Source organism: Ctenopharyngodon idella, chromosome 18 (genome assembly GCF_019924925.1).
Source record: "Ctenopharyngodon idella isolate HZGC_01 chromosome 18, HZGC01, whole genome shotgun sequence".
Taxonomy (NCBI): domain Eukaryota; kingdom Metazoa; phylum Chordata; class Actinopteri; order Cypriniformes; family Xenocyprididae; genus Ctenopharyngodon; species Ctenopharyngodon idella.
Genome location: NC_067237.1, coordinates 12,504,337 through 12,516,383, shown reverse-complemented (window position 1 = coordinate 12,516,383; position 12,047 = coordinate 12,504,337). Strand labels below are relative to the sequence as shown.

Genomic DNA, 12,047 nt, shown 5'->3' with positions numbered 1-12,047 from the left:
CTACTCTTGTATTTAATATGTCCAATTCAAGTTCGGATCTAAACTTTGTAGTTATTGAGCACATTACATTGTGCAGAGGTGGTAATATAGAGCGGAGACTTTTACAGAGATTGTAAATTGATTTTTTTTTTTTTATCTTAAATGCTTATATCCTCTAAGTATGAATAAAGAACTAATTCTCAAATGTTTTTTTGTAAATGTTGACATGTATTTGTCTTTTTTGTTAAATTTACATTTGTTGAATCATTGGTTTCAAGATTATGTATTCCATTTTCAATCATGTGACATTTGTATTTAATTTGCTTTTTTTTTTTTTTGTTAGATTCAGGAATGACAATTATGTATATTCATGAGATATCTTTGAATTTGAAACTATGAAAATCATGTATGTATTTATGATATGCTTTTTGAAAATTTTAAAGCTGTGTATAGCCTAGATTATAAGTATATTTGTAAAGTGGCTGTAGCATTGTGTTTATTTACCTTTATGCTATAATATTTAAGGTCTGGTTTACTATAATGATTGCGGTAATAAGCAGATTAAATGGATGTACGTGTATGCTTGTGTGGGATTACAAATTTAAGAATCTGTTTAAGATCTGCTGATCCTACATCCTGACATAACCTCACATGAAATATTAAGGTGAAGTATATTGTATTTAACATTTTGAGGTAAAGATAATGACAATTTAAGGAGATCAAGGCAGGCAGCCCAGGTGTCTGTAACATTAACCTTTTGTCTTTCACTTCCTAACCATTTGGCTCAAGATACAGCTGTGCCTTTGTCTCTATGATAATGTAAAGGTATGGGCCATACTGTCAGACTGAGTGGATTAGCACCTATGCATTTGAATGACACCGTTATGCTGATTAGATCATGGCTGGGAAATGTAGGGAATGGGCTGATTCCTGCACTGCATTTGCATGCTTTGTTTAGATTGTCTCCACCTCTACTCTATGTATCCCTCCCCCTTGAATGTATATGAACTACCAAGTACACTGCCTTAGTTAGACTTGGATGACTACAGCGACCCACAGCACGTTTCTCAATAAAGAGTAACTTCTGCTTGAAAGATATCCCAACGTCTCCTGGTCTCTGCTTCGACGAGGAAAAAGTTTCCTACAGTTTTGGTGCCGTGACCCGGATAAAGCTTCTCACCTCAATCCTGATTGAAACTTCAAGCACAAGAAAGATCTGATCCAAAAGAAGATCCAAGCTGAATTTTCCTGTACACCCAAGGGTTGGTGAGTGATACTCTATCCAAAAGAACCATTAAGACCAGTACCAAGTTGTTATCCTCTGCACCGTCAGAGAAGAGTTAACAGACAGCTGTAGGGTTTGGTTAACTAAGTTACCCTCTAAAAATGTTCTTTTAGAGATGAAGTTTACCCTCTGTTTAGGCAGGGAAGATTAGCATTACATGCTAATATTGGTATCCTCTGTTTAATCAGGGAAGATTAGCATTATGTGCTAATATTGGTATCCTTTGCTCAGGCAGGGAAGATTGGCATCACGTGCTAATATTGGTTTATCCTCTGTAAAGTTAGGGAAGTTTTATCCTCTGCTTTATAAGGGAAGGTTGTTTATCCTCTGTTTAATCAGGGAAGGTGGTGTGTTAACAGAATAGTCATTCTCTACTTTGCTAGAGAAGAAGGTTCATCCTCTGTTAATTCAGGGAAGGTTACAACTGTTACAGTGTGTAAGCAAGTTGGTTCTACTCTGCTCACCAGAGAAGGTTGAATATATTACGATGTGTATTAACTAGGGTAACCTCTGCTCTGTCAGGGAAGTGTTGAAGTGTATTGTTGTGCCAGAAAGACATTACAAAATGTTGAGAAAGAACGCTAGACTAATTCCAACAACTGAGAAAGGTGGACTAGCTACCCCTTTATGGACAGATAGTGAGTTCAAATCATTGTTAGGAAAGCACATGGACTCAATAGTGACTGAGTCAGTCAGATTGGATTTGACAAAGAAATTTGGGATTCATCCAGAAAAAGTTTGGTCTATTGAAGAATGCAAAAAGGTACTTGGTGCTTGTATTCGGAAGAAAAATATGAAGGGCATTATCTGCTGCCACAGAGAATTTACTCTATCCATTGCACAAGAACAAATCCAACGTATTGCTAAGTTAGAAAAGCAGAACAAACAGTTGCACACTCGAGTGTCTCGTCTCACGCAGAAGTTGGGCCTTAACAAAACCTCAACCAAATGTGACTCAAAAGACCAACAGTCAGATGAAAGCTATCCTGACTTAGAGTCTTTCTGTAGACTAGAGGGCAATAGCAATACTGCATTCATGGATAAAGATGTAAATGCAGTTGAAGTGTGTGGAGCGAGACAAAAGGCTCAGAGTAGGGTAAAAGGTGTTGACACAGTTACATCTGTAACCCCCATACTCCAGTTACAAGCAGTCAGTACAGCTCTAGGTCCTGAAGACATAGAAAGACTTGCTGAGAGTTTGCCATCAGTGCAGAGAAATTTTTCTGAGTTTAGGACAGAGTTGTCCAGGAAAATGAAGCTCTATGATATGTCCCTAGCTGAAGTCACCCAGCTAATGTCACAAATCCTGAAAGAGTCAGAATTCAGTGATTTTGAAAGTGCTGTAAATAATTCTGAGTTTCAGCATTCCAGCAAAGGTGAATTGAGAGAAGGAGTTCTGAGAGTGTTACAGAACCTTGTTGGACCAAAGGTGGACTGGCCAAAGATCACTAGTTGTGTACAGAAGGATGAAACTGTAAGTGAGTACACTGAAAGATTTTGTCAGTCAGCTGCAGCATACAGTGGAATAGCTGACACTCCAGAGAAGGTGTTAGAGGATAATGGACCACTGGTCCGCATGTGGTTTGATGGGCTCTCATCAGAATACAAAAATGCATTGCCTTTCTTAGACCTCACATGGTCCAATGGAACTCTGCAAAACAACTTAGATCGGTTAGCTATTTGGGAAAGAGACTCGGATGTCAAGACAAGAGTAAAGATTGCAGCAGCATCCTTTAAGGTCAACACAGAGAATCGACAGAAACGTAAATGTCCTAAGAGAGAAGGCAGTTGTCATTACTGTGGTAAACCTGGACATTGGATGAAAGAGTGTAGGAAAAACAAAAAGACATTTAAAGAAATGAACAGCTTTACTCAGTCTACTTGCCACACTGAAACTGCCCCTCCCCTCTTCTCCAAACACTTGGAGCAACAGCTTACTGACATGCTAACCATTTGGGCTGTGAGTGCTTAATTTCCCCAGTAATCTACAAGAAAGCTAAAAGACTCATTCTGAACAAAAGAAAGTTGACTGTCACTTCCACCATTTGGGGTACACTGGTTAAGTACACTCACAGCCTTAAATGTTATGCTACAGCACACTCCATTCACTTATCCATCCTCTGTGGGTTATGATGTCTGCTATGACTGATGTTTCATTGGAAGATGGAGATGTAGCACAGTAAAGTTTACAAATTAACTACAGGGAGAGAATAGGACACACAGACCAGTGAGGAGCCCAGGGAAGAACCGAAGTGCAACAGGCCTCGGGGGCCAACCCTGTGGTGAAGACTTCCTCATAGGTTTCCCCCTCTCAGTTTATCCCCACCTTACTGGTCTATAGGTGTCAAATTGATTAAGACTAGCTTTAAAAAAAAAAAAAAGGAACAAAACCACTATACGATCACTAGAAGTTTATGATGATCAGAGTTAGACAGAAAAACTATACGATCATCTAACGTACTAAAGTCTATGCATGAATACTGCTGGTCTGCTGTTTCTTTGTTTTCTTGTGTTGCAGGTATGTGTATATGCCATGACGGCTCATAAGCAGCACCTGGTGTAAAGCATCACCTCAGATATCCATGAACAACCTTCATGAAGACAGAGTCATCTGAGCAACTCGGAGTTGCACAACGACAAACAATATCTGAGCAACTTGGAACAGACATGGAAATGCATTGGAAATGGACTCTACAGGGAACAGACTCCACAGCTATTCAGGCGCCATGGACTTTTAGGACTTCCACGCTTATGCTACATGGTTTTCTGTGTCATCATGTAGTTCATACAACATATTACCACCCTGCATTGTATATGTGTGTCAACAGTATACTCAAGTTAAAGAACAACACTTATGTAAATGTTGGACACGACATAGAATAAGATGTATGTGCCTGTATCTGTTACAAGTTACATGACTGGAAGATGGGACTTATGTTAACAAACATAGGTTAAAGAAGGGATTTAAGAAGGTTTAAATTTGTATTATGTGAGAGTTATTAGAACTCTCAAAGGGGGGACTGTGGGATTACAAATTTAAGAATCTGTTTAAGATCTGCTGATCCTACATCCTGACATAACCTCACATGAAATATTAAGGTGAAGTATATTGTATTTAACATTTTGAGGTAAAGATAATGACAATTTAAGGAGATCAAGGCAGGCAGCCCAGGTGTCTGTAACATTAACCTTTTGTCTTCATGCACTTCCTAACCATTTGGCTCAAGATACAGCTGTGCCTTTGTCTCTATGATAATGTAAAGGTATGGGCCATACTGTCAGACTGAGTGGATTAGCACCTATGCATTTGAATGACACCGTTATGCTGATTAGATCATGGCTGGGAAATGTAGGGAATGGGCTGATTCCTGCACTGCATTTGCATGCTTTGTTTAGATTGTCTCTACCTCTACTCTATGTATCCCTCCCCATTGAATGTATATGAACTACCAAGTACACTGCCTTGGTTAGACTTGGATGACTACAGCGACCCACAGCACGTTTCTCAATAAAGAGTAACTTCTGCTTAAAAGATATCCCAACGTCTCCTGGTCTCTGCTTCAACGAGGAAAAAGTTTCCTACACTTGGAATCATGGCACTGATGAATGGTTTATCCCAAAAACTTTTTGCACTTTTTGCATTTTTGCACTTTTTGTGGCCTCTGGACAATAAATTCTTTTGAGCTTTTTTGGCTCAATTTTCGTGTGCGGACCTTTCATGTTTTTTGATCTTGGAGTTATTTTTTGATCTATGCAGTTTTGTGTATGAGTATTCATTTGGACTGTGATCTGGCGCTACGCTTTTCCAGTTTCCTTAGTAATTTTCCTAAAAAAAAAAAAAAGTCCCTCCCTTTTAAAATTGTTTATGATCATTTTACTTATTTAGGATTGGTTATTCCAACAGATCCAAAAGACACATTTAAGCTTAATTTTAAGGCTGCAATAAAGAGCCTTAAATCCACCATTGGAAAAATGGAGGGTCTTGCCATTATCGTTATATGGCCGTATTAATGCTATAAAAATGGTGGCCCTTCCAAGATTTTTAAATTTGTTTCAGAATTTACCTATTTATCTCACAATTATTATTTTTTTTAAAATCTAGATTCTTTCATTTTCTCTTTTATTTGGGGTTTTAAGGCACATCGTATCTCTAAGGTCCATTTAGAAAAATCTAAAGAGCTAGGTGGATTGGCAATGCCAGTTTTTCAAAACTATTATTGGGCAGCAAACGTGGTTCACTCTGTCTCTCTGTGTGTGTGTATTGCTGCTGATGAGCTGATCCACTATTTAATGTCTGTGCATTTTGCCGTGTTGTCTGATTGCTGGTCTGTTTGTGCAGTGTTAGTCCTGGCTGTGTTTGAGTCTCTCTGGCCTCGTTTCTGTTTTGGATATTCCCTGTCGAGACTCTTGTCGGAGGACTGGTTTGCCCATTGCAGTCTCTTGGCTACCAAGACATAATTTGCCATCTGCACCCGCAACGTCTGACCCTTGCTATCTTTCCTGCTGTTATTTTTCTTAATATTTTTTTCTTAATAATTCACCATTAGTATATCATTTAAAGGGAAAATTAACATAGTTACAATACATTTGAAATGAATTATTTAATGTATAAAATATGTGGGCAATAAGGTTCATTAGTTAACTTTTTTTTTTTTTTTTTTTTTTTTGAGATACAGAGATAGTATGTTAAAAGCACGTTTCATGGTGTTTCAAAATAGAACAGTTGAGTACAAGAAATACTAAAGAAGAATCTTTAGTACAAAATTAGTGCATGAAAATAAGGCACTTTAAGTACATTATGGAAGAGAGGTAAGTGGACTATAATAAAGTGTATTTTAGTGCATTTTTTTTTTTTTTTTCCCACCTGGGATAGCTGTTCCATCAACACAAGACTTTAATTCAAGTTTAAAATTGTACACAGACTGAACTATTCCAAAACCAAACTCCATAAGATCTACCCAGCTGTGTCTCCTTTGTCTGATCAATGTCAGGGTGCAGAGGGAACTGTATCTCATTCTTTTTGGTTCTGCCTGAATCTCCAGAGTTACTGGCAAGATATTTTCTCTTGGTATTCAGTGGCATATGATCAGACTCTTTCTCCTGAAATGGAATTGGCCATCTTTGGCTATTCTGACACAGTTTCCTCTCTCCCTTATTATTTGCAGCTGGCATTAATGGTTGTGGCTAAGAGAATTATATTAAGGGATTGGAAAGCCACTGCTCCCCCATGTTTTCAGAAATGGCTGGCTGAGATGGTCTCCATTTTAAAGGCCCGCTGAAGTGTCTTGGGACGCGCAGCATAATTCAATGTGTTGACGTAATTTCAACTGAAACAGGAAGACAGGGCAATATATCGAACAGCCCCGCCCCTTTTTTAAAATAGCCAATAACATTTTGTTTATATCACAGCTCAGCCAGAGCTGTTAAACTCAGTAAAACCTCTGTTTCCTTTTAGTATCTAACCGTTTATCCTCCTAATCTCCTCTATATCACTTTAAAATACAGCATTCTGTGCAGAATTTCAATGGGTCCGATACCTTTTGTGGTCTGAGCCAACTCGTGGATATGATCCGCTCTGTGCTCTCATGTCCCTGGGTCAGAGCAGACTGTGCTTGCGCTGCAGTGGTTCAAGTTATACTAACGCGAAAATGGACTTCATTCACATCAATGGAAAGCATATTTACACTGTCTGAATCATTCCCTATTCTCTATATAGTGCACTGTGTGCTATTCACCATGCAGAAACTAGTAAATGTGTGAACAAATTACCGATTTCAGCCACAGCTTCAGCGTCTGTTGAGATTGTAGGAGGGGACGGGACTTCAAATTCTAGAGAGCATTTGATTGGACAGAAGATTTGATGAGAAGCTGAAGTGCAATGTGATGTCATGAAAATCCATGATCCATTTTAGCGGAAGTGAGAGACTGTAAGTTTTGAATACTTTTATATCCTAAATGTGAATTTTGTCATTGTTTTGGAACACAACAGCTTATTCATAACATTAAGGCTAACATATTCATACTAAAAGCTAAAAAACTTAAATTTTAATTTCAGGGGGACTTTAAATGTTGAAAAAATACAGCTTAATGAAGCAAAGTCTCTTAATTCCATCTGCATGCTCTGAAACACAAGCAGTTCTGCACATTCACATTATTCCACCAATGAACGGAACTGTCTGTGTTTTAGTGTGCGCACAAGAATAAAACTAACGCTATGCCGGTTAAGGCAATTGCTTTCTGCAGCGTTGATGACAGATCATGTCAGGTTAAAGGGAAACAAAGGTTATATTTAATGTTGTGTCTGCTGGCTTTATTTCTTCAGCTGTTTCAAGTTTAACGTGTTCTATACATGCCATTTCACGTTTATTTTCACACACCACTTACCGTTCCTATATTGAGACTTTTCTAGGCGATTTGCAGTCTTTAAATCCATATGATTTGTGCTGTCATTGATGGAAAAACTGCTTATAGTATTACTTGTAACAGATCACAAAGTAACCCCGGTTTTGTATTGTGTATATCTGTGTGGTGGCGCAACTGGTAAACCGAGTGCGCTTGTGTGGCAGCGACCCGGGTTCGAATCCAGTCGGGGTCTGTAACTAAGAAAAACTATATGGGTTATATAAGGTTTGTGTGCAGTCTTCTGTGTTGTGCGCAAGAGTGGGAGCACACTTATAATTTATAAATGTTTTGTGCACACACGCTTTCTGTCACAATACAGCAGACAGCACTCAAACCTTTAGCTGTGAGGCAAACAATTACTGAGGGGAAACTTATTACAGATCCCTTTCCTCAAAAGCACTTACTGTAAATGATATTATCACAGACAATAATCTAGATGTGCTGTGTTTGACAGAAGCTTGGCTAAAACCGGACGATTACATTACTTTAAATGAGTCTAGCCCTCAAGATTACGATTATCGACACAATCCTAGTCAGAAAGGCAAAGGGGGAGGTGTTGCTGTAATTTATAGTAATATTTACAGTATTAGTCAAAAGTCTTTCAAATATAATTCCTTCGAAGTGATGGTACTTTATGTAACATTATGTAAGTTGACATTTGTGCTGGCTACTGTATACACTGCAAAAAATGCTGTTCTTATTTAGAGTTTTTGTCTTGTTTCTAGTCAAAATATCTTAAAGTTCTTAAATCAAGAAGCATTTTCTTGACAAGTAAAAATTATTTTCTTGTTTTCAGGAAAAATAAGTCAAAATTAAGTGAGTTTTTCCTTAAAACAAGCAAAATAATCTGCCAATGGGGTAAGCAAAATAATCTTATTTCAAACCAAAAATAAGCTATATAATCTTGTTTTCAGTTTGGATTAAGATTATTTTGCTTACCCCATTGGCAGATTATTTTGCTTGTTTTAAGGAAAAGCTCACTTAATTTTGACCTGTTTTTCCTGAAAACAAGAAATAATTTTTACTTGTCATTTTTACTTGTCATGCTTCTTGATCTAAGAATGTTTAGATATTTGGACTGGAAACAAGACAAAAAGTCTAAGTAAGAACATTTTTTGCAGTGCAGGCCACCAGGACACCATACAGACTTTATCAAAGAATTTGCTGATTTTCTATCGGAGTTAGTACTAGCTGCAGATAAAGTCCTTGTTGTTGGTGATTTTAATATCCATGTAGATAATGAAAAAGATGCATTGGGATTGGCATTTACAGACATTCTAAATTCTATTGGAGTTAGACAACACGTGTCAGGACCCACTCATTGTCGTAATCATACTTTAGATCTAATATTGTCACATGGAATCGATAGTGATGCTGTTGAAATTCTGCAGCAGAGTGACGACATCTCAGATCATTATCTAGTCTCATGTATACTACATTTAGTCAAGGCTGCAAAACTGCCTCCCTGCCATAAATATGGTAGAACCATCACTTCTACCACTAAAGATCGCTTTATAAATAATCTTCCTGATCAGTTTCATCGCCTTAGCATACCAGACAGCTTAGAAGACCTCGATGTTGCAACAGAAACTATTATCTTTTCCAGCACATTAGACTCAGTTGCTCCTTTGCGCTTAAAAAAGATTAAGGAAATTAATCCAACGCCGTGGTACAACGAGCACACTCGGACCCTAAAGGGAGCTGCCAGAAAAATGAAGCGCAGCTGGAAGAAAACAAAACTAGAAGTTTTTCGCATTTCGTGGAGAGAGAGAATGATTGAGTACAGAAAGGCCTTAAAAACTGCTAGATCTGCCTATTTTTCAAATCTTTTAGAAGAAAATAAACACAACCCTAGGTATTTATTTGATACAGTGGCTAAATTAACAAGAAATACAGGTGCTGGTCATACAATTAGAATATCATCAAAAAGTTGATTTATTTCACTAATTCCATTCAAAAAGTGAAACTTGTATATTATATTCATTCATTACACACAGACTGATATACAACCCCAAATCAGTAAAAGTTGGGACAGTATGGAAAACACAAATGAAAAAAAAAAAAAAAAAGTAGTGATTTCTAAATTTACTTTGACTTGTATTTCATTGCAGACAATGTGAACACAAAATATTTCATGTTTTGTCTGGTCAGCTTAATTTCATTTGTAAATATACATCCTTTCCTGTCATTCAGACCTGCAACACATTCCAAAAAAGGTTGGGACAGGAGCAATTTAGGGCTAGTAATCAGGTAAATTGGTTAAATAATGATGTGATTTGAAACAGGTGATGTCAACAGGTGATTGTAATTATGATTTGGTACAAAAGCAGCATCCAAGAAAGGTCTAGTCCTTTAGGAGCAAAGATGGGCAGAGGATCGCCAGTTTGCCAACAAATACGTGAGAAAATTATTGAAATGTTTAAAAACAATGTTCCTCAAAGAAAGATAGGAAGACATTTGCTTATTTCACCTTCAACAGTGCATAACATAATAAAAAGATTCAAGGAATGTGGAGGAATTTCAGTGCGTAAAGGACAAGGGCGCAAGCCTAAGCTGAACAACCATGATCTCTGATCCCTCAGGCGGCACTGCATCAAGAATCGTCATTTATCTATAAGCGTTATCACCACTTGGGCTCAGGACTTCTTTGGCAAACCTTTGTCAAGTACCACAATACGTAGTTACATCCACAAATGCCAGTTAAAACTGTACTGTGCCAAAAGGAACCCCTATGTTAACAGTGTCCAGAAGTGCCGTCTGTCATGGTATGGGGTTGTGTCAGTGCCCTTGGCAAAGGTAACTTGCACTTCTGTGATGGCACCATTAATGCTGAAAAGTACATAGAGATTTTGGAGCACAATACGCTGCCTTCAAGAAGACATCTTTTCCAGGGACGTCCATGCATATTTCAACAAGATAATGCAAAACCACATTCTGCACACATTACAAAGTCCTGGCTGCGGAGGAAGAGGATACAGGTACTTGACTGGCCTGCCTGCAGTCCCGACCTGTCTCCAATAGAGAATGTGTGGCGCATTTTGAAGCGCAAAATGCGACAATGAAGACCCCGTACTGTTGCCCACCTTAAGACTTGTTTGCAGCAAGTATGGGACAAAATTACACCTGAAACACTTCATCACTTGGTGTCTTCAGTCCCTAAACGTCTTTTAAGTGTTGTGAAAAGGAATGGCAACATTACAAAGTGGTAAATGCTTTACTGTTCCAACTTTTTTTGAAATGTGTTGCAAGAACCAAAATAAGAATTTTGTTTTTTTGAAAAAAAAAAAAAATGAGGAACACATTAAATAATGTGCTGTTGTATTGTCTGCAATGAAATACAAGTCAAAGTAAATTTAGAAATCACTACTTTCTTTTTTTATTTGTGTTTTCCATACTGTCCCAACTTTTTCTGATTTGGGGTTGTATTTCAAATGTTTATTTCTTTTAATTTTGATGATTATAACTGACAACTAAGGAAAATCCCAAATTCAGTATCTCAGAAAATTAGAATATTACTTAAGACCAATACAAAGAAAGGATTTTTAGAAATCTTGGCCAACTGAAAAGTATAAACATGAAAAGTATGAGCATGTACAGCATTCAATACTTAGTTGGGGCTTCTTTTGCCTGAATTACTGCAGCAATGCATGGAGTCGATCAGTCTGTGGCACTGATCAGGTGTTATAAGAGCCCAGGTTGCTCTGATAGTGGCCTTCAGCTCTTCTGCATTGTTGGGTCTGGCATATCGCATCTTCCTCTTCACAATACCCCATAGATTTTCTATGGGGTTAAGCTCAAGTTTGCTTGCCGAATTAAGAACAGGGATACCATGGTCCTTAAACAAGGTACTGGTAGCTTTGGCACTGTGTGCAGGTGCCAAGTCCTGTTGGAAAATGAAATCTGCATCTCCATAAAGTTGGTCAGCAGCAGGAAACATGAAGTGCTCTAAAACGTCCTGGTATATGGCTGCGTTGACCTTGGACCTCAGAAAACACAGTGGACCAACACCAGCAGATGACATGGCACCCCAAACCATCACTGACTGTGGAAACTTTACACTGGACCTCAATCAACGTGGATTGTGTGCCTCTCCTCTCTTCCTCCAGACTCTGGGACCCTGATTACCAAAGGAAATGCAAAATTTACTTTCATCAGAGAACATAACTTTGGACCACTCAGCAGCAGTCCAGTCCTTTTTGTCTTTTGTCTGAAACCCATGTCTTGCACAGTGGTTCTTGAAGCACTGACTCCAGTTGCAGTCCACTCTTTGTGAATCTCCCCCACATTTTTGAATGGGTTTTGTTTCACAATCCTCTCCAGGGTGCGGTTATCCCTATTGCTTGTACACTTTTTCTACCACATCTTTTCCTTCCCTTCACCT

At 38.2% G+C, this 12,047-nt stretch overlaps 1 protein-coding gene across 2 annotated transcripts in view; it reads left to right on the top strand.

The window, feature by feature from the left end:
- Positions 1-2,200: 2,200 nt before the first annotated feature.
- Positions 2,201-12,047, top strand: part of LOC127500116 (uncharacterized) — a 673,680-nt gene continuing 663,833 nt past the window's right edge. For both annotated transcript variants that reach the window (XM_051871052.1, XM_051871050.1), the window contains exon 1: positions 2,201-4,527. In XM_051871052.1, the coding sequence (XP_051727012.1) occupies positions 2,301-3,236 (936 nt within the window). In that variant the 5' untranslated portion in view covers positions 2,201-2,300 and the 3' untranslated portion in view covers positions 3,237-4,527. The remainder of the gene's footprint in view (positions 4,528-12,047) is intronic.